The sequence below is a fragment of the Megalops cyprinoides genome, chromosome 15, assembly GCF_013368585.1.
Source record: "Megalops cyprinoides isolate fMegCyp1 chromosome 15, fMegCyp1.pri, whole genome shotgun sequence".
Taxonomy (NCBI): domain Eukaryota; kingdom Metazoa; phylum Chordata; class Actinopteri; order Elopiformes; family Megalopidae; genus Megalops; species Megalops cyprinoides.
The window spans coordinates 8,041,226-8,062,318 of record NC_050597.1 but is presented as its reverse complement, the minus strand read 5'-3'; the positions used below and the strand labels follow the sequence as shown (position 1 = coordinate 8,062,318).

The following is a 21,093-nucleotide window of genomic DNA, read 5'->3' as shown; positions in this document are numbered from 1 at the left end:
CAGTGCGTATGTATGACCTTGGAAGTACTATTGCAGGAAAAGATATACACAAAGCTAACAACCATGGCCGGCTCCATAATTAAGCCAAGAGGGCTGAATACTCTTAACCTTAGAAGCATGTGTGTAGGTTTTAGGTTTTTATTATAACAAGAATACCAACTACATTCTCTCAAAAATATACTGAAAGCTCAGGGTAATGTAGAAAAGATTCACAAAGTGTAATTTTTTTAAATTCCAGTAAAAACTGCACTGCTTTCCAAGAGCTCTTAAAGGCTCTGTTTGTTCATCGTCTCTGAACCAATGTGTGATCTTGGACAGACAGACCCAGCAGTTGACACAGCTGGAACAGCAGTGACCCATCCCTAACACTTTCACTTTCTCCTCACTGCCTCTGCTGGTGACAGTTGGAGCTCTGCCTCCTGTGAGGCCTTTAACCTGGTACACAACGGGAAGCGTTTACTGTGCTGCCAAGTGCAAGCCAGCTCGTCTTTTGTTAGCACAGTTTTGTAAGTAAGGCACATCTACTCACATCTGTACCTGTGATCTGCTAGATCAACTGAATCGCCCGCTGCTGACGATCCTCCCCCTGGCTCCATTGCACAGCTGCGCTGCTTTTGTATTAAGCCAAGAATAAAGCAGGAAGTGAAAAAAACCTCTGCCCCCTGTATGTTGTCAGAGATGAGTGAACATGCCTTTGACAGTTTGAGAAAAGTCTTAATGCAGCAAACTCACCAAGCAAAGGGAGCCTGCTGATTTTTTTTTTTTTTAAATACACGTATAGATTCTGTGGAGGTTCTGTATTAAGCACACAAGCTAGTTTCCACCTTGTCATTCAGTATTGAATGGTCAGGAAGGTTTGAGGGCTGAACCAGCTTGTGATTTCCTGCGATAGTTGAGGTGGCCTGACTGTTCCTGATTGTTCTTTTTTTTTATAGAACCTTGAGCTGCTCAGCACACAGCTCCCCATGACAGCACACATGACTACTGTTTCCCTGGCGGAGAGTCATGAGACAGCTAGCATCCTCTGCACTTCCACCTCCACACCTTCAGACCCTGAGGCGGCACCAGAGCGAAGCCACCTCATGCTTCGCTCGGTCTCCAAGGCAAAGCTCAGCGTAGCGTGCAGTGTGTCTGAAACTGGTATGATGAGGGACTGTTGCTGCATGGGGAGCATTTCACTGGCAAACGGCGTGCAGGAAAACGTTCTCATTTGCTGACTTACTTCAGTGAAAATGTACAAACATGACTTCAAAACACATCTGTACAATCTGTACTTGTTACTGTCTTTACGCCCCTGCAAATCTCTGTTCTCATCTCTGTTCAAAACTCTGGTGGTGGTGTAGTGGGTCCTTAACCACACCACCGCATTCAGTTACATTTCTTATCTCACTATGCACTACTGCCCATCTCTGCCCATATGTACTGACGTCCTTCTGCCATGCTCATGGCCTGTCTGTCTCTGACTTTGGACAGGATAGGAGTTTATACCCCTGGAATGAGCTGAGTCATTTATCTGTCACCTTCTGTCACCTTTCTTGTCATGATTTTTTTTGGGACATGACATGTTGGATGTGATTATTCTTGATGTGATTATCCTTGAATCCAAAAGGGAGATGTGATATATGCGTTATCTGAAACAACCTGGACTGTAAGGGTGCATATAATGTATATTTATAGATTAGACCTTGCTGAAGGCACACTGACAAGCTGTCAGCTTCAGAAATGCACAGCAAAAAACATCTATTTTATCTAGGTAGGACAAAGATGACCAACAGTTAGAAGTTCAGATTAAAGAGGACAAAGGGACTGGTGTTTTTTCATTGTTCATAGCAACCACTGAGATGAGAATCGCACGAAGACAGTCAAAGTTGTGAAGAATTATTGAAAAGATGCACACTTAAATATAAGTGGTATTCACATAAATGGATTTTAGTACACTAATGAGACCTATTCTTGTATGCTTGATTTCAGCAAGGACATACTATATTAATTCTAGTTTGCAAAGGCCTCCCTATACTGCACCTTATGTGAGCAAATCTCAGAAACACACCAATAACACCCTGTAAGAGCATGGGACCTGTATGGAGATAACCAGCCTCCAAATCCTTGGCTTTTAAGATTCTCACTCTTTGTCATGTATCTAGTGAATCCTGAAAAATGAATTCTCTCTCTATAATTAGAAGATAGCGCCATTAAGAAGGCCTCTGGGCTCATTACTCCATGATCATGGTACATTTCTAATGCTGCCTGCTCTGGTTTCCTTTGATCTTTTTCTTTGGGAATAATTTCTTTGGGTTCTTGTTCATTATAAAGCATGCCCTAAATTTGAAGAGTTTCTGCAGCTTGAGTTCTGAAATTTCAACTTTATTCTCTGCAGTAGTGAAATATTCATTGAGCATTTTTACAGCAATTGAGTATTCATCTCTCTATTAATGTGCAGACAATGCCCAACAGAGTCTTTGTGTGTGTGTGCATGTGTGGGTGTATCTGTGTGTATGTGCATTTCCATGTGCGTGTATGTGTGTGTGTGTGTGTGTGTGTGTGTGTGTGTGTGTCTTTGTGTGTGTGCATGTGTAGGTGTATGTGTGTGTGTGTACGTGCATTTCCGTGTGCATATTGTGTGTGTGTGTGTGTGTGTGTGTGTGTGCGTGTGTGTCTTTGTGTCTTTGTGCGTGTGTGCATGTGTGGGTGTGTTACAGAACTGGGTCTTGTGCGTGCATTTTATGTGTGGATGTATGTGTATGTCTGTGTGTTTGAAAACATAATTAGGCCCAGTGTATGTGCGTATGTAGTTTGGATAGCTTTTTTACTTTTTCAACTTTAACCTTGATGTTGGAACTGTATTGTGTTTTAACAGTGTATAAGCACTGCAGGGAATCAGGTAGATTCCTATAGATATCATATGACTTTTTTTTATTATTAAAAATTAGTTTTGGGGATGCATTTAAGTGCTAATTAGTCAGTAGTTTAGGCTTCCCCCTCTTAGGTGACTGCTCCTCTGCCTGTCAACTTGAGCAGGGCATTTCCTGGGTGTGTCTTTGCTGAAGTGGAAACGGAGGCAGCAGCCTCATCTCTCAGCCTCTGTGTACAAAGACTCAGTAAGACAAAGACAATGGGACTCTGTCTGCAAGAGTCCATAGAGTGAGGCCACGGCACTCTGCCCAGTCCAGCTGTGGTCTTGCAATTTCATTCTTCGCCCTATTTTTTATGTATTTACTGATGTATTTATTTATTTATTTGCTCCTCTGTGTGTTTATTTGCTCCTGTGTGTATGTGTGTGTGTTGTGTGTGTGTGTGTGTGTGTGTGTGTGTGTGTGTGTGTGTGTGTGTATGTGTGTGTGTGTGTGTGTGTGTGTGTGTGTGTGTGTGTGTGTGTGTATGTGTGCATGTGTGTTTCTTTGTATGTCTGCTAAAATTACAAAATGTACAGGTGAATGTAATCAGTTAGGGCCTTGCCGGAGAGTGCAAATCCTACCCCATGCAGTGGTGCACTCCCCCTGGGGTTACATATGCCGGACCTGGTGAGACTTCCTCTTTTTATAGTCATGTCTCAGAGTACAGCGCCCTCGCCCACATGTAATGTACCTCAAGAATAAAGTGCTCCTGCTCTGTATTCAAACATGTCAAGTGAAAGGTTTAGTTACACTCCACCCTACTGTATCCACGCACCAGAGCACAGTGCTGTTGCCCTAAATGAAGTGCATTGTCTCTGGGGTCAAACATGCCAAGTGAAAGGCCTGATGAAGCGCCCCAGTGTGACTGACAGGCACCAGGGGGGAAATTTTAGGATGGCATCATACCAGAGTGGTTCACCCTCTCTAGGATAAAGCACATCTTCTCTGGGGTCAAACCCATCAGCAAAGCCCTCACTTGTATTGGCCTTCTAACTGATAGCCAGCAGAGGGCAGTGATGGCACTTTACAGCACCGCACCCTCTTCGGGAAGCCACATGTGAAGCACAGAGGCCTGGCCTGGGTTTCCCATTGCACTTCCTGCGGGGGTCACAGGGGTCAGAGGGCCTGCTGAGTGCTTCCTCCTTGTTGCAGTGATACAGCAGAGGGTGCAGCTGCACTTTCGCGCTCAGGTCACAGCTGTCAAGAGACAACCTGTTGAGGCCTTCCCATCCTGTAATCAGATGTCATCTGAGCAACTCACAGGTGCCTGATGAATTGCAAGGTGCCTGAGAGCACTGAGACGAGGAGGCCCTGGCTGACCTACCGACCCCCTGCTGAACAAAGCTAATCTGTTCTGCCTCTGTGGGTTCCCTTTATAAATAAAGGATTACATTTATAAATAAAGGATTATATGTAACACTTCAAATACATTTTTCCCATGTCTGAAGAACTTAGATTTGAACTTTTTTTTCTATTAAAAGGAAAAAAGCTTAAAAAATACAAGTATATTTTACACCTTTATTTTGAAATTCACTTTTAAGAATCAACTGCTTACAAGTGTCAGATCGTCCTGGTTGAGAACTTTCATGTGCAGAGTGCGCTGTACTGAAGAAACTGCTGCAGTGGCTTTATTTGTCTGTCTGATGTCATCAGAAATATCTGAATTAAATCAAATTGGTCACAGCCAGGGGTGGAGCGGGGCGCATCTGAGGGGCCTCAACCACATCAACATACAGGGTATCTTGAAGCAATAACAGAGCCAACTGGAGAACTTACAGTTGTACTATTCATAGCATATTACTGCACTACAGTTCTCAAAAAGGGATGCAAATCTTGTATCTTTTTCAAATACGTGTCTGAAGACAGATTAACACAACTATTGTATTATTTAGAACTTAGATATGTTATAATTGTCTGCAAGTCAGCAAATTAAATGTTCCAAGAAAACTATCTGAACAAATTAACAACATACACCAATAGATTTCCTCTTGAGCAATCATGACTCACATGCATGCACAGGCATCTGCATTAACTAATAGCATGCATGCTGCAAGTAGTCTATGATCTGCGGAAATAGAGAAATAGATCTATCAGAGTGGAGAAAAATGAAACAGGAGAAGGAGGCGAGGGGCATTTAATTTGAAAGAAAATTCCCTCCATCAAAAACTTTTTTCAGCAGAAAGAAACACCTATCTCCAGCAGTACTTGACAAAGAGAGGGGCTGCAGTGATTAAACTAGCCCTTCTTCTAATGTAGTAGGTGTTTTATTTAAAAACTAACTGTTGCTATGCCAGAGAATGCGAGTGTGAACTGTGAATTTTGTTAACATGTGGCTGTCTGTTTAACAACGCTTTGCACACCGGTTGGCATTTTCATCTAATATTATTCTAGCTAGCAAGCAAATAATATATTCAGTTGCAAAGTAGTAAATATTTTATGTAGTATAAATCCAGCAAAATTCTTTGGTCTCAATCAAATTTTATTGTTATAGTGCATTTTTATAACATTGCCACTGGCCCACAGCTATACTTCATACACGTCCCTCCTGGAATAAATACATAGCCGAAGGGAACTTTGATATATCAAAAATATTTTTCTTGAAGTTTCGGTCTCCTCCTCCCTTTGGTCTCCTGGTCAGATGTTATGGGCATGAAAACAATACTTTAACCCTTTTAAATTTAAACATATATAAATTGCCACGGTTGCTTCTTTTGTCCTGTAGGTGGTACCAGAGACTACAAAAATTAAATCTACTAAAACCTGCCTTACAGCAGATGACAAAGGGTTGTTATTTTGTAAATATCTCCCAGGCCACATTCTGGGCTAAGAGATGGCATCTTTCACATTAAGTAGCAACTACCTATATTGTGAACCTAAGGAGAGTAAAAATGATTTCATATGAAAAAATCATATTAAATGTTTATTATTGATTAAATGAAATTGAGGTTTAGGTTATTTTTAAACCACTCAAAAATAAATATATACTTAAACTAAAGTCAACTCAGATTTGATCATTAAAATTGTATGATTATCTTATAATGATCATGTATGTTGATTATAAGAAAACAGTTCTGGTCTATATGTCTTGTCATGTTGTATACCTTAATGAGTGTATTCTAGAAATAAAAAGGAATCCATCAATTGGGAAAAGAGCACAGTCACTAGAGATATGTTGCCCCTCCAATAACTTTAGTGTTGTGGAAAATCTGAGGTATTAACACAGTTAAAAAGAGCAAAATTCACTTTAAAGTCCTTGCAGAAAATGAAAGCTTTAAACTGTACTACATCCTTGCTTCCAGAAGGGGGAGCTGGAGAATGCTGTCTCAGTAGCCTCACTCCCCTCATGCTCCATGGTCTAATGAAGCAGACATTCAGAGTAGCTACTGATGCATTGTAGTCTTTTATATCTACACTGCACATTTAGCAGATGCTTTTATCCAGATCAGCTTAGAAAGTGCAAGTGCAAACTACATCTCCTCAACTGGCATGGAATAGCATACAAACAAAACACTACTGACCATTACATTTTTTTAAACTCATTGTCATTTAACAGACACTCTTACCCAGAGCAACTTACACTGTGAATCTAATACATTACATTGAGTTGCATTATTCATTTAGCAGATGCTCTTATTCAGAGTCACTTCAGTGCAAGAGTAATAGTAATAAAGTGGCATGAAAAGCTAACCACACCCCTAACCGTACATGAACAAATGTCAGTGCTAAAGAGTTATGAGAGCCTAAACTGATGTGTAAGTGCCAACCAATATGTACGCAATATGTATGTATACCTCAGGTACATTATGTGAATTTTCTGGCTTTCAAGACACCATGGATGTCACCCTTAGTAACAGAACATGGATAGAGTGGGGAACCTCCTGCGATGCAAAGACAATAACATTTCAGGAACAGTGTTCAGGTGGACCCCTGAAGGAAGGCATAAACTTGAATGACCCAAAACAACAAGAGCTGAAAGGAAATGAAATTGGGCCCGGGGCCAGGTTGCAAAAGAGGCTTCAGACAAACAGCAGTGTGAAGCTCTTGCCTCTGCCTTACGTGTCAGTAGGCGTGAAGAGGATAAGTAAGTAAATTATAGCTACACCTGCTCATATCTGGGCTGTATGTTACTGTGTAACACTGTTTTGCATTGCTGCATCTGTGCTGTGTAATATTGTGCCTTGTGACACAGTATTACATGGTGGTGTTCTGCTGGACTGTCGTACATTGTTGTAAAAAAAAAAAAAAAAATTCTCATTTTACATACCTACTGCCTTGGTGTCGTTTTTAGTCCAGGATCCCCATCACACCTGCAGAGCACTTCTTTCATTTCCCAAAGCTAAAGACCCAAGCTGCAATTGCTGTATTTCCAACTAAGAGAAGTGAACATCAAAGCTTACGATAACCTTAGTACTTTATCAGAAAATGAGCCATTGCATCCCGTTTTCACCAACCATCTGTCTTCTTGAAGATATCTGAGCCATCACTTTCAAAATCAACCGCAAGAAATTCTTGCACTTATCAGAAGCTACAGCCAACGTGTAATTGGTTGTTAGTTCTAGGCTTTTTCGCTCGTGCACTCCGAAGGTGAGCATCTGTGAAACACTGCCACTGTCTTTCTGTGCAGCAAAATGTATTTTGCCATAACTAAAATGCTACAGATAATGTAAATACTAATAGTAAATTTGTTGAAAATGAAAGACACATTCTTGTTAATGTCAATAATAAAAAAAAAAATAAGGGAGGTAAATAACTGTAGGTTGTTTGGCTGTTTGGCAAGGTAGAAGTGTCCACTAACAAAAACTTGAGACACTAATCTTCCAACAAACTGAAATAGTAAAAAACGGTGGCTGTGCTTCTTTTCTCTATCTGCCACGTGTGTGATCCTGCAGCATAGATCTTCCGGTCATGAGGCTGTCAGGCCTGTGGCAGTAAGCAAGGCAGGCTTGTGCAATCATATGGACCTAGTGCAGTTGCAGGGGAGAATATGGTCCTTGCGGATCTAAGGTGGACTCCTGTAATGGGTGGCTTTAAATGATTGAGTATGTGTTTATTTATCTGTGTCAGTTTTAAGATTTATCTGCTTGCTTTTAAAGACCAGAATGGCTTGTACATGTACATGAACACATACTAGTCAAATTGTGCACAAGGCAAACTCAGGCCTGTGTTAGTTTTATTCCAACAGAACAACCAAAAAAGTGAGGACAAGCTGGTTTTAGTTTTCCTGTACCATCACTGTTGAACTCTTGACCACCATGTGTTAGAGATATATCCTCCATCCCTGTTTCTCTTCCCTCTTTTCTACCCACCTATTGAAGACACAAAGTTTTCCCCATCGCATTAACCTCTGCACCTGCAGAGAGCATAGGGCAAGGTGCATGCAGTCCGACCCATGCAAACCAACTCGACTCCTTTTCACACTTTAAGCCCCCTGGTGCATCTCCCAGATACTGTTTATGTAGCCCGCAGTTGCCTTAGTCGTCCACAGGGTGTTTTCAGCAGTGTGACAGCAAACTCTGGCCAACCACCCTACCCCTGTCCCTGACTCAATGGGCAGGAAAGGGCACCTGTAGGTGACTGCTCAATGGTAGGGAACAGAGGGCTTTCCCTGACCCAGTGAGATGCGTGCAAGTGAACTTTCTGTTCCTGTTTAAATTCTTCTAAAGCCTTAAAACACAACTGAGGTATCAGTGGGGTTCCCCAAGGCTGTGGTTACTGAAACTATTTTGGACAAGCTTCATCAGACAAGCAACCCAAGTGAACAGGGAACCAATCAGCATAAAGGCAGCTTTTGCCATAGTTTCATCTTTTCCTTGAAATGTGTGTTTTCCAGTTTCTTATGTAGCACACAGTACAACACGTTCTCTTGATGGACACAAACCATAAAAGAAGTGAGGTTGGATCATTTCACTGTTGTGGTATGTAATTGTCAGTCACACAGATTTTTTTGCATTGGTCCACAGCCTTCTCATTTGAACTTATGTTCTGTCTATCTGTTGGCACAAAGGTGCAACGGACAGACTGTGGTGAACCTAAAATGGTCGAAACCTTGGGTTGAAACTGAAAGATGGAGGGAACAAAACCAACAGGCTGTTGAAACTGTTCACAAAGTACAAGTGTTCTTTTACTCTACATCAAACCTATGGTTCACAATTTCTGTCCATCGAAATCATTACTGTATGTAAAAGATACAGAGGCCTCTGTTCACCAATAATGTGACTTATATAATCCCATCACAAGCTTAAACTCCATGAATTAGTAACTTGGTCAAGTGTATAAAATTTTAACCCAATTTAAATTAGGCACTACAACGTGCATGTGATCATAGCAAGGATGATGGAACAAGGCTTTGCATACAGTATAAAACCCCATCAAGACATATTTCTTAAAGCCAAAACAATGACTACCCAGACGCCACCAGAAATACAGATAAAACACTGAGGAACAATCCACCCTTGAACAGCTGTCTAACTGCTTGGAACAAACCTCCCTCAAAAAACTCTTTGAATCAATCGACCCTTGAAGAATTGTCCTTTGAATGATCCATCGTTGAAGAACTGTCTTTCAGCCAAAAGGACAGGTTTCTCTCCATGATGTTTTCCCCGGCTGCTGAGGAATTTCATCAGAATGGTCTCCATGGTAGCCAAAGCAGACCTCCACGGATGGTGTGGTGAAAGGGGTTTGTAGGCCTCTGCATAGTGGATCACATCCTGTTTAGTTTCAACTGAGGGCCCCACACATCACTACAAGTGCAGCCAAGTGTAGTCTCTCCCCAAGCTTTTTGGCAGGAGCCATGGCTATGGTTATGCTGTTCCCCTCTCCATTGCCTTCATTTTGTTGACTGTTTTGATCTTTTAATTCTTTGCTTTGTAGATGTTTTATGTGGAGTTTTACTGCCCACCCCAGATTTATTATGTTAAAATTTTAATAAGGATTGCCATGCCAGTCCACATTGTTAGAATTATTTGTGGACAGTAAAGCTTTTATTAAGCACAATACTGTATGTAAAAATGCTCTCTCTTTTTGCAAGGCACTTTTGTCCAGGAGCCATGGAGGATGATTGTGAAATTCCCGAGAAGAACAACTCTTCCGTTCTGTCCATCTTCCAGACTTGAAAACATTTTAAAAGATAAGAATGAGGGAGGACTGGACTAAGAAAGGAAGGGGAGACTGTGTTTCTAAAACGAGCGGAAGCATTTACATTTGCAGCTGTTAACCTTAGTGAGCACAGTTTTCGTTTTTCTTCTTACCATTAAGAAGTGCTTCCCTTCCTCACATGCTAAGTAAAAGAGGGCATTTTCCTAATCTGCTGGAACATTTTTACAACTGTTAAACCTCAGTATGCAGTGAGACAACATGAACAATATGAGCCTCCAATCAAAAACTGTGGAGCTTCACTGTGGTTTGGATCTGTGTGAGCTGGCCCCGGTTGGCTGAAACAAGAGGGAAAATATAATTTAAGTTTTAGTCCAAAGAGCACTGTAGCAGTATCACAGCAATGCTGTGGGAAGCCTCATTGGCTGTACTCATGGGTGTGTAATTCATGGGATCTATCCACATATCTCCTGCCAAAAACGTAGTAACTCCATCTGGTGATATACAGGAAGGATCTTTTTTATCCAAGATAATACTGCAAGGAGAACTAGGGATATAAATAAACATTACAGTATATTCGATGAATGCAGCATGTCTTCCTTTCATGCAAGCTGCATATTGCTGCCATATGCCTTCCATCATGGTCCATATCACTTTCTGAATCCATAATAATTGAATTTCTCATGTTCCCACCCAGGCGCTAGACAATGTTGATTCAGTGTTTTTTTTCTTCCCCCATCATATGAGATCTCCATAACCCGGGTCAGGATAGCGTCTGTACAGATCTGTAGCCAGTCCTTTCCGAATCCAGTACTTACAGTTGTGTCCAAAACCACAGAGCACACATTCAGGTCTACGACAGACCATCTGGGATAAACACAGGACACTGCAGAGTCAAACAATTTCTGCTCTACATTCCCATCCCTGTGGCCTGGACTGTTATTGTATATTTCACTGCAGAGCACCAGGGCTCCAGCAACCTCTCCACCATTTCAGGGTGACACCCAGGGGTAAAGCAGCATAGCACAGGGCTGCAAGTTACAGAAAGAAAGCAGCAGATGCACAACACTTTTAGGAACAGTCTGAGCAATGCTCGACAGTTACAGATATAGCTATCCTCCAAACCCATCAAATTGATGTGAGTGTCTAGTGCGCTAAATGTAGTTATGTTGAACACTATAACACTTAGTCTTTCCTGCCCATGCAGTTTCAGTGTGTTTTCTAAAGACTGGCTCTCCACGCTCAATCTGTATGATTGTTGGCATATTATGGTATTTACATTCTTAGACTTACATTGCATGTATTCTTACTCTACGTCACATAATATATGTCTGCTCACAGGGATCCCCATTCACTGGTGTAGCAGAGTATATTCTTGTACAGGTGTATGGCTTAAATAGATGAAATCAAGACATGAAAAGGCTGAAACTCAGATATTTACACCTTAAATTGAAATTTACCAAAGTTGCTAGTTGCAAACAGAACTTCCGACCCCTGAATGCATGATCATTGCATGCTGGCTACAATAAGGAACCAACAGTAGGAACCAGTTAAAGATTTGTGCTAGATTTAGCAATCTCCATGATAGGGAACTGCTTGAGAATGATGAAATACTCCCTTGAATGCAGCAATGCTTTGATTATAATCAACAGAAAAAACAGCTGATACAGATATGTTTTTCAGATGGCAAATAAAAATGAAAGATAAGTGAGATGAGGATGCACCATGACATACAATTAAACAAACATATACAATGAATATAATTAAACACTAAAGAGTTCATATTCTTGAGGACAGGTGAAGGCCCTCCTGTCTGGACAAGGCTTCCACATACCATAAAGAAGAGTGGACATGTTTACTTACTGCTCAAAAATGATGTCGATTTAAAAGGATTGGACTGTCGCTCAGGACATCTATTTACAGGATATTGAATGCATGCACTTAATCAAAAGAAGGAGTTTAGACAGGAATCAGAGCGGAGATCCATCCTTTGAACGAATATTACTTTCCACATTTCCATCCTTTCGGAACTGTACATTCATGCTCCTATATGCCACAGAATGCAACATCAGGGGAGCAATCATTACTCCCATCCCAATCATTACACATTAGACCACAACATGGCAGCAAAAACATGAAGCAGATCCAGAACAATGTGTGTGTGCATGCATTGTCCTTCATGGGAGGCTTCTGAGCACATCTTGCCTAGGAATTCCTCAACCTATATTATGAAGCAGCAACAACCTATTGCATGGCTTTGTAGCTCTCCGACTGTGACAGAAGAATTTCTCAATTCACTTTTCTCAGATCATGCTTGCAGCAAATTGTATAGTTCAGAAGAAACACAAATTATAATAGAAAGGTTTTTAGTTTTAATTTAGACATTTGAGGCCATGGGGACAGTGGCAACCCAGTCAGGGAAAGAATGCATGCCTGTCTTGCCACCAGTGGCAATGATTCAGAACGCAGCTGTTAAATTAAAGGCTCTTTCTGAAGCCATGCTGCAAAAAGAGTCAGATGAAATGAAAATTTACCATTTTGAATATTCTCACCAGCTTGATGTTTGGCATGAAAAGGTGAAGCCTGTGTTAAGAAAGCGCCTTTTCCTCAGCGTTCAATGTGGGGTGGGGTTATTATGGTGTAGCTGTAGGTGTTTGTAGTTGTTTTGCATCTGGCAATAACAATGAACCAAAGAATTCATCCAAACCTGCAAACAAATGGTTAAACTGAGCACAACTGGCCTGCACTCAACTGACCATCTCAACCTCCAGATCTCATTCTATTCCATTACATTACATTATCAGACACTCTCATCCAGAAAGACTTCCAGCACAACAGAACAGAAGTGTATCCATGAGCAACAGTGTCAGACCAGGCTAACAACACTTCCAGATCAGTGAGTGTGAGCATAACACTCTTCAAGCCCTACCACAAGTTAATTTGTACAATCTGACTAGGCAAAAGAAGCCAAGTATAATACAATACATGAGTCACCAGAACACAGAATCCAAAACACATCATAATACTTGTTAGTAAATGTCCCGAATACCAAAACGTGTTTCGTTCCAACAAAGAAGCAGATTAGATGTTCGTAGAAAAAGACAGGAAAGTTTATTTGCACGGCCGGCCGTGGGAACATCAGCACTGAGCAGAAGTTCAACAAGTATAAGGTTTAGTTCTTTTTTATATTGTTACAGTAGGTGCATTTACATGAGTTACAATGACCAGAGGGCGTGCTGTTTTTGATTGGTTTTGGGGAGCTGTGAATTGCTAAACAGCTCCCTCTCTAATTGGGCCTTTCCTGAACCCCATTGTCTAATTGGCTCCTTCGGGTTCAAACTTCGGAAGTGAAGCCCATATGTGGTCATGGGGGACCCTGTGTTCCGTAGACTGTTACCATCAAGAGGCGCCGTTCGGCTCTGGTCGGATGTAGTGGCATCACTTTGTATTCGAATACACATGACTTGTCTCCAGCGTTTGTATTCTAATACACATCGCTGTCTCCAGATCAAACACCATTCCATTCCACAGAACTGTCTCCTAACATGCTAAATGAAAAAATAAACAGCAGGTACTACAAGTAGCAGATGTTAGGGATTGGGGACAGAGGTGGAAGCGAGATGCAGTCTGAAGAGGTGGATCTTTAGTCTGTGTCGGAAGATAGCCAGTGACTCTGCTGTCCTGACCCCTGTGGGCAGTTCATTCCATCATTAAGGGACCGGTGCAGACAGGTATCATGTCTAAGAGTAGCACCCCCATCAGGATAGGACAGTCAGTTACCCCAAGGTTGCAGAGTGCAGTAGTCTTGGCACAACATAGGCTACGAACTGATTGTAGGTATGAGGGGGCTGTCTCATTCACTGTCCTGTATGCCAGAAGCAAGGTTTTGAACTTGATGCAAGTGATAACAGGAATGAAATGAGATGAGGATGGGAGTAACTTGACTACATTGAAGGAGATTATAGACAAGTCGTACAGCTGCATTCTGGATTTGTTGTAGGGGTTTGATTGTACAGGCAGGAATACAAGCAAAGAGGGAGTTACAGTAGTCCAAGTGTGAAAGGACCAGGGCCTGAACTAGGAGCTGTATTGAAAACATAGTGAAGCAGGGGCAGATCCTTCAAATGTTGTACAAAAGAATCTCTAGACCCAACTCAGCGCTGCATTCTGAGAAGAGTAGGACAGTTGGTTATCAAGTATTATATCAAGGCTTTTGACAGTGCTATTGCTGAAAAGGCTTCTAGAGTCTAGGCTGAGGGCGAGGTCTTGAAATAGGACCTGGGTGGGGTGAAAAGCATCTCAGTCTTAAGCTTTAGGTGGTGGTCCACCATCCACAAATCTTTCAGGAAAGCTCATATGCATGCAGAAACCTGTGTCAGATGGCGGAAAAGACGGGAAAAGTTGTGTGTTGTCAGCATAGAAGTGGTATGAAAAGCCATGGGAGGAGATGACAGCTGATAGATTACATATGGAGAGGAGAGGAGGGGGCTGAGTACAGAGCCTTCAGGGACACCTGTAGACAGGCTGTGGGGTGTAGACAACCCGCTGTTCGAGGACAACCTCTAAGAGTGTCCAGAGAATATTTGCGGTTCATATCAAATATTTGTGGCATCCGGAGAGTGTCGAGAGAGTATGTGTGATTCCATTCAAATATTTGTGGTTTGAACTCAAGAAAGCAGCTCACAAATGAAAACCAACTGACTTGGTGTAGGACAAGTCTGAATACATGAGTCAAGTCCCATAAAGTGCCGGAGATAGACACCAGGCTGACTGAACAGGTCTTAAATTCCAAAATGTAGTTCTGCTTCAGGATGGTGTCTCTCCTTCTGAGTCTGTTTATTAGTTTGTTCGCTGCAGTGTCTATTTGTCTCATGAGTTTGGTGTTGTGGGACCTAATTTAGTTCTTGAGAGCCTAGTTCCCTTGTCCTCAGGTTGATTGGTGCAGGATGTGCCGACATCCTGTTCCTTGCGACATAAAGGGTGCACATATTGCAATGTGTACAAGCCACTGTCTTTCCACATTAGATAATTTAAGGTTAGCTAAGTAACCGTGTTCTCCGAGTAAAAGACTGCGATGTTGTGCATGTGCACACATGCAAGTTAGTAGTATGTCTTGCATGAAAGAAAACTCTCCACATATGTTGCTGTGGCTAAGCTTACCTCCACTGTCTCCAATGCTGTTCACTCTGTGCATACAGGAAGGGTTGTTCCACCATGAGCACCACTGAATCTGCTGAACTGTTTTATGACTTTGACGTCCCCAATGCACTGCGCCGTGACCCCCTGCAACAGGCACACTAATCTTCTCACCTCTCAACCCACCATATCTCTTACACCTCTCCTTCACTCCCTCTGTAACTACATCGGCACACCCCTGACACTGACAGCACTGCCATGGAGGTGAAGACAGCTGTTTCACACAGTAACAGTTTTTCTGGACACTCCTCATCTGCTGACTCAAAAGCGTGGGTTAAGCTTCCACCATGCTCCCACTTCCGTGTATTTTCAAATATCTTTCACCCAAATACATAGCAAAATAACATCTACCTCTTAAAGGTAATTCCTCTTGTAAAGCAGCTTTGTAGTGCCCAACTGTTTTAGGGCAGTTACAAAAGAGGCTGCAGACTACAGCTGGCATTTTGGTAAACTGCATTCCTCCCTTTTCCACCTGTAGCACGATGGCGAGCTACAGTAACTGGGCTCGACTTTCCTCTTAACATTATGAAAGGACCCACCCATTTTATCTCTTTAGTTACTCTAAATCTTCATCAGGACACCTCCCACCCCCACCTCCTCCCCACCAACAACACATATTCTCATACTCATGCATGTCTCCACATCCACCACATTGGAGTGATATTTTTCCACTCTCCCTTTATGAGACACAGTAAACGGAACAGTATTGCTGTATTCATTTCTTTCTTAATTTCCAAAAAATGGGCAAGACAAGGCTTTACATTTTTTAATGTTACAGCCACGGATACCCAATTTGTCCTTAATTTTGATTTAAGAAAAAATATGGAACTTTTTTCAATACAAAAACGTTTTTCGTAACATTTGGTGATCAATGAACTATTTTAACTGTGTTTGTGAAGAAAACGTAACACGTGTAACTGTTCGTCAGAGATAAAGACTGCGTGTTGACTGCATCCCGGGCTGAGTGTCAGTTTTTCGAGTACAGTTGTATTGGTTATATGCATGTTTAATTGTTTCTGTCAATATCAGTGAAGCTTTGGATCAATATATACATGCAGTACATGGGTAGTACATGTACAGCCATAGAGAACTAAAGTTACGCAATTTTCCTAAGTAACAGCCACCGTCAATTGCGTGAGAATACGGTAAATCTGCAATGCATGAGGAATTTTCCTTTGCGACTGTTAAAAAGTTCTTGCCAAACTGACGTCGATTGATTTCAGGAAACCATGACGCGTAGTTGGGCAGGGTTTGGGGTATTCTGTAGTGTGAGTAACTTGTGCGCAGCCTACTTCAGAGAAGTTGATATTTCGAGAATACATCCTCTTGGCCACTGTATCGTAAAGGATGGGACTCTTTCTGAAAATATCGGTGGTTTTGGCACTTTTATGCCTGCTAGGACACAATGCCCAAGGTAGGTTTGTTTTTTAATCAATATACATTTAACGTACATCATCTTTACTTTCCCTTTCCGTTTAACACTGATGGTTCAAGTATAGTTGGATAACGGTATCCTTAAAAAACACATGAAATTATGGTGTGAACTAATTAACTGTAGTGGTCTGGGGCTTTTGAAAAATTAAAAAAGTTAAGACAAACTTCAGGTTATCGTCGTTCAAGTCGTCGATTTTTACCTTCAGAAAACAGTCATTAATAACCACTCATTTGTGACGCAATTAAAGAGGTGACACTAAGTTTTCAGACTTCCCGACTCTTTGTTGGCTGATTCTTATAATGACGGTAGGCTACTATTAGTACTACAACAACAACAAAAAAAACAACAGCAAACAAATATAGAGCATTTTACAACAAAGATTGTCTCAAAGCGTGGTGACAAAGCGCTGTGTACAAAGCACTCGTACTACCAGAAATAATAATGAACAGCAACAGTGATAATTATCAGTTTTACGTATCATTATTGTAATCGTGGAATTACTGATACACATGAGTATGGTTTTTCATAAAGTAATCTTCATTGTAATTATCAAAACTATTGTTTGTAATTAGTGACGCAGTAGTAAGAGTGGCACATAAATATTTAATTAACATCTTATATTTTAGTTTCTCAGCGGTCTGTACACAGTGAAAAATACATCGATGCAAATGTCCACCTATCTGCAAATGTCTGACGTTCAAATTAGAATATTCAGATTACATCGCTTTCAGTTGGGTTCTAAGATGTTTTCTCTTAACAGCCACCTACATTGCTACAAACATTTAATTTAAACATAAGGAAAAAAATATGTATGAAGACATAAACAGTAAATTAAAAGTGATTAAATAAAAGTCAGTAAAAGCCTAATAAAAGTCAGTAAATATATAGGTTTATGATTTCAGGGATGAGATCTAAAGAGGGATTATCTGATGCCATGCTTTTCTTGATTACACAGGCGCCCCAACCAAAGGGAGGTATATGTGGGTCAAATGTAGACCCGACGGCAAAAACTCCAACTGCGAGCAGCAACAGGGGCCCTGGATAGACCTGCCTGGGCCCAGCAATCGCCTGCCCTCCTCAGCAGTCAAGGACCTGTGAGTAAATTACCAGAAATCGTAAACCCTGAAGCATTGTTTGATATCGGAAAGCTTTACAGCGCAGCACCCACTTAAGGAAGTCACGTGGGCGACACTGAGAAACTGCACACCATTACAGATTTAGAAGATTGGCGCACATATCTTATGTTTTGCAAGAGACACTGACAGTGAGAGGCAGGAAAAATAACAAACTGGCTCAAACTGCTTTCTTCCTTCATTCACACTGCTAACTTACATTCAAAAGTAACCCAACCTTCTATTTTGGACTACATTGCAGCATATTGATCATTGTTTGGGACTCTTATATTGTAAACAATAGTGTATTTCCTCTCAGACAAATACCATTTCCTCCCTGAAATCACCCAGCTGAGGATATAGAGGGAAAGTTGGCCAGAGCCATAGCTGTTTTTCCTTGTGCAAAAAAACATGCAGTAATTATGATTCCATGCAAGGAGAGACGATGCTGTGAATGCATAGCACTGAGTGTTCACAGCTTGGTTTTGCTTTTCAAGGCATGTTGAAAGTTTTCTACCAGATACCTGCAATTAAAAGTTTTCAGACTGTAGATGCATTAGGTGTCATTCTGCTACCGCTGCGCATAACACCTCTACCAAACTAGAGTTTGTTTTAAAGTTGCATGTCATCTGTGTATTTACATTGATGTATTTTATGTAATGGAATTCACGTACAGCTGCATAAACACGCCGCTGTGTTTGAAGCATTTGTGAAAATTTATTTTATGAAGGCTGTGGTTATGAAATCAGCAGCAAAACAGACAGACACATACCCTGCCCTGTTTCACACATTCCTCTGAAAGGAAGCCGAGCTCTTGCTGTCATGTTGCTCTTGAGGCAGCTTCCTCTTCAGTGGTTAGATAACTAAGGAAGCGGACATGTTGCAGGCAGCCAGGCAGCGTCCTCCCCATTGCTTATAAACCTAAAGAAATGGGCCGAGGACAGTGCACAGACATGCTAAACGTGGTATGTCATGCTTTCATATCACTATATATGAGTTCTGTATGCTCTCTAAATGGATATAATCCACATGACTCCACTCTTGGCAGCTGTAGTGTTCATGGGGAGTTATCCAAACATACATTTTTCATGAACCTTCATCTGTGCTGGAGCGGCTGTCTCGTGCTTTGCACTTCTATTTCTCAGCCCTAAAATCTAATGTTTTTTCCATACCCTTAAGCTGGTAATTTCAGAAAGTTTCTTCCAGGTATATCCACTTGCCAGCAACCTTGCTTAATAGCAGACAGGCAAGCACAAAAGAATGATTACAAGACGACCTCCTACCAGCGGTGTAGACAGTAAAAACATTTTGTTTTTTGGAACTGTTAGTCTAAAACATCCGTATTGGCAGTATGGAGTGGTTGAAAAGCAACACAGGATCAGAGGTTATCAAAATAAAAACCTGGATGAGACATACATTTAGCTTAAATATCAATGTTGAACAATACACTGGCACTCAACATGAAGTATTTTTGTAAAGTCAAGCATTCATAATGTTTTTTAAAATGCATAGACTTAGGCTCTGGGACATAGCCTCACCCCTAACTGCTCGTGTGCTTCTGTAATTTCTCCAGACTGAAGAACAACCAGGAGCTGGACACCAAATCCACCGAAGGTTCTGGTGCCAGCGAGGCAGATATAGGCTCAGGAGACCAGTGGATGAGAGATGGGCAACAGCTTGGCGTGTTTGGAGCTGAAGAAGGCAGCACACAGCTGGAGGAGGGCAGCACTGAGGTTGACTACACAGAATATGTCTTCCCGGAGAGAGTGAAGAAGGGCTTGAATAATGAGATGCAGGAAGAACACCTGATCCTGTAGTCTATTACAGTTACAGGAAAAAATGTAACCTGCCAACCTGCTGGAAAAACATCAGCTTTAATCTGATATGGTTTTTGTAGTATGACATTAAAGCAAGATATCCAACAACCTCTCTCAGGGTTAAATACTTTTTAAATGCCCCCGCTTTCCTGCTCTACTTCAGGTTAAATACAATAAATTATATATATTGTTTATAATAATTGTATATTTATCATACTGTTCTGCTCAGTCTATATATTTTTACATTATTATGAAATGTATGACCATATGCACAGACAATTGTTGCATAGACAATTCAACTTCAAGTATATTGTAAAACATCCTCACATTAAAGTATTATTTACAAGAAAGAGATGATACTACATAAAAATGATCACTTAAACATGACTGAAAACACACACATACACTTGTGTGGCCTGGGCATAAAGGTTATCCGGTGCCTATTTGTGCATTTATTAACAATAATTAACAAGAACATAAATTATTCATAGGACATGAGCATGACTAAAATTATGTGTTAATTACTAATATGGTGTGTTCATTTCCTTCTTCTGTGTAAACTGTGCATGCTTGTGGTCGAGAAAATGGACCTTCCTGGAATGAATGCTTTTTGCCATTCCTATTTGTGGCTTCTGTCTTGTAAAGTTTGATAAAGATGACATGCAGACACTCGCTGCACCCTTTTCTCTCTTCCTGTTGGTTTGGTATGTGTATTTTATAATATTTAAGTATCTTTGTGACTGTCACAAAGTGAGTCAGGACCCATGCTTACATGTGCACAAACTATGAAACTGTCCTCAAAACGTGACCAGTTGACCAGCGCATTCAGTTAAATCTATTAAGGATTATATTAAAGAGTAAAGGATTACGTGAAAAATTAAATAAAAACTTATCTACTGTCTTGTCAGTAATTACACCTTTGTTTCCTTTTTTCTCTGTGAAATGTGTGGCCATGATCAACTTACATCTTATAAATATTGGATAGGTTATGTTTCTGCTTACTTCTATCCAAGATATGGTACTTTTTCTGTACCAGTAAGTAGAGAAAAAGTACTCTGATACAGAGGAATACTATAAGAAATCAGAGGTTAAAAGAACCAAGCAATAACAGATCAGAGTGAAAGTCAAGTTTACAAGGTGGGAAACAGACTGCCCTGCTCAGTGCCACTGCGTTTCATATAATTTAGAACAAAGGTGAAAATTAAATATCCTCTGCCAATGTACAACAGAAGAATTTCTTTTCCTGCTGCAGCTGAATGAAAAGAATCATGACTTTTGGCTATGAGCAATGGAACATTCTGGGGTTTTTAGAGCCAGAGAGTTTGTGAAAAATGAGGCTGTGATCTTATCTTGCTCAGTCTCATGCTAAAGAATCAGATATGACATGGCCCCCTTTTGTATGCTGCGCACACTCTATCTGCTGACAAGATAGTGGCACACCACAGCGACGAAGTCCTTCCTGTGACGCAGTGTACTCTCAATGTAACCTAAAAATGCTGTCTTATTTCTGGGCCGTTTGTGCGCATCGGCAAATTTGATGCAGGCTT

The 21,093-nt window shown here is 41.1% G+C and overlaps 1 protein-coding gene across 1 annotated transcript; it reads left to right on the top strand.

Moving 5' to 3' along the window:
- The first annotated feature begins 16,437 nt into the window (after positions 1-16,437).
- On the top strand, positions 16,438-20,457 carry srgn (serglycin). The gene is made up of 3 exons (XM_036546907.1): positions 16,438-16,596; positions 17,573-17,711; positions 19,303-20,457. Exons 1-3 carry the CDS (start codon positions 16,530-16,532, stop codon positions 19,544-19,546), a joined length of 450 nt encoding a protein of 149 aa, XP_036402800.1. The 5' UTR covers positions 16,438-16,529; the 3' UTR covers positions 19,547-20,457.
- The last annotated feature ends 636 nt before the right edge of the window (positions 20,458-21,093 follow it).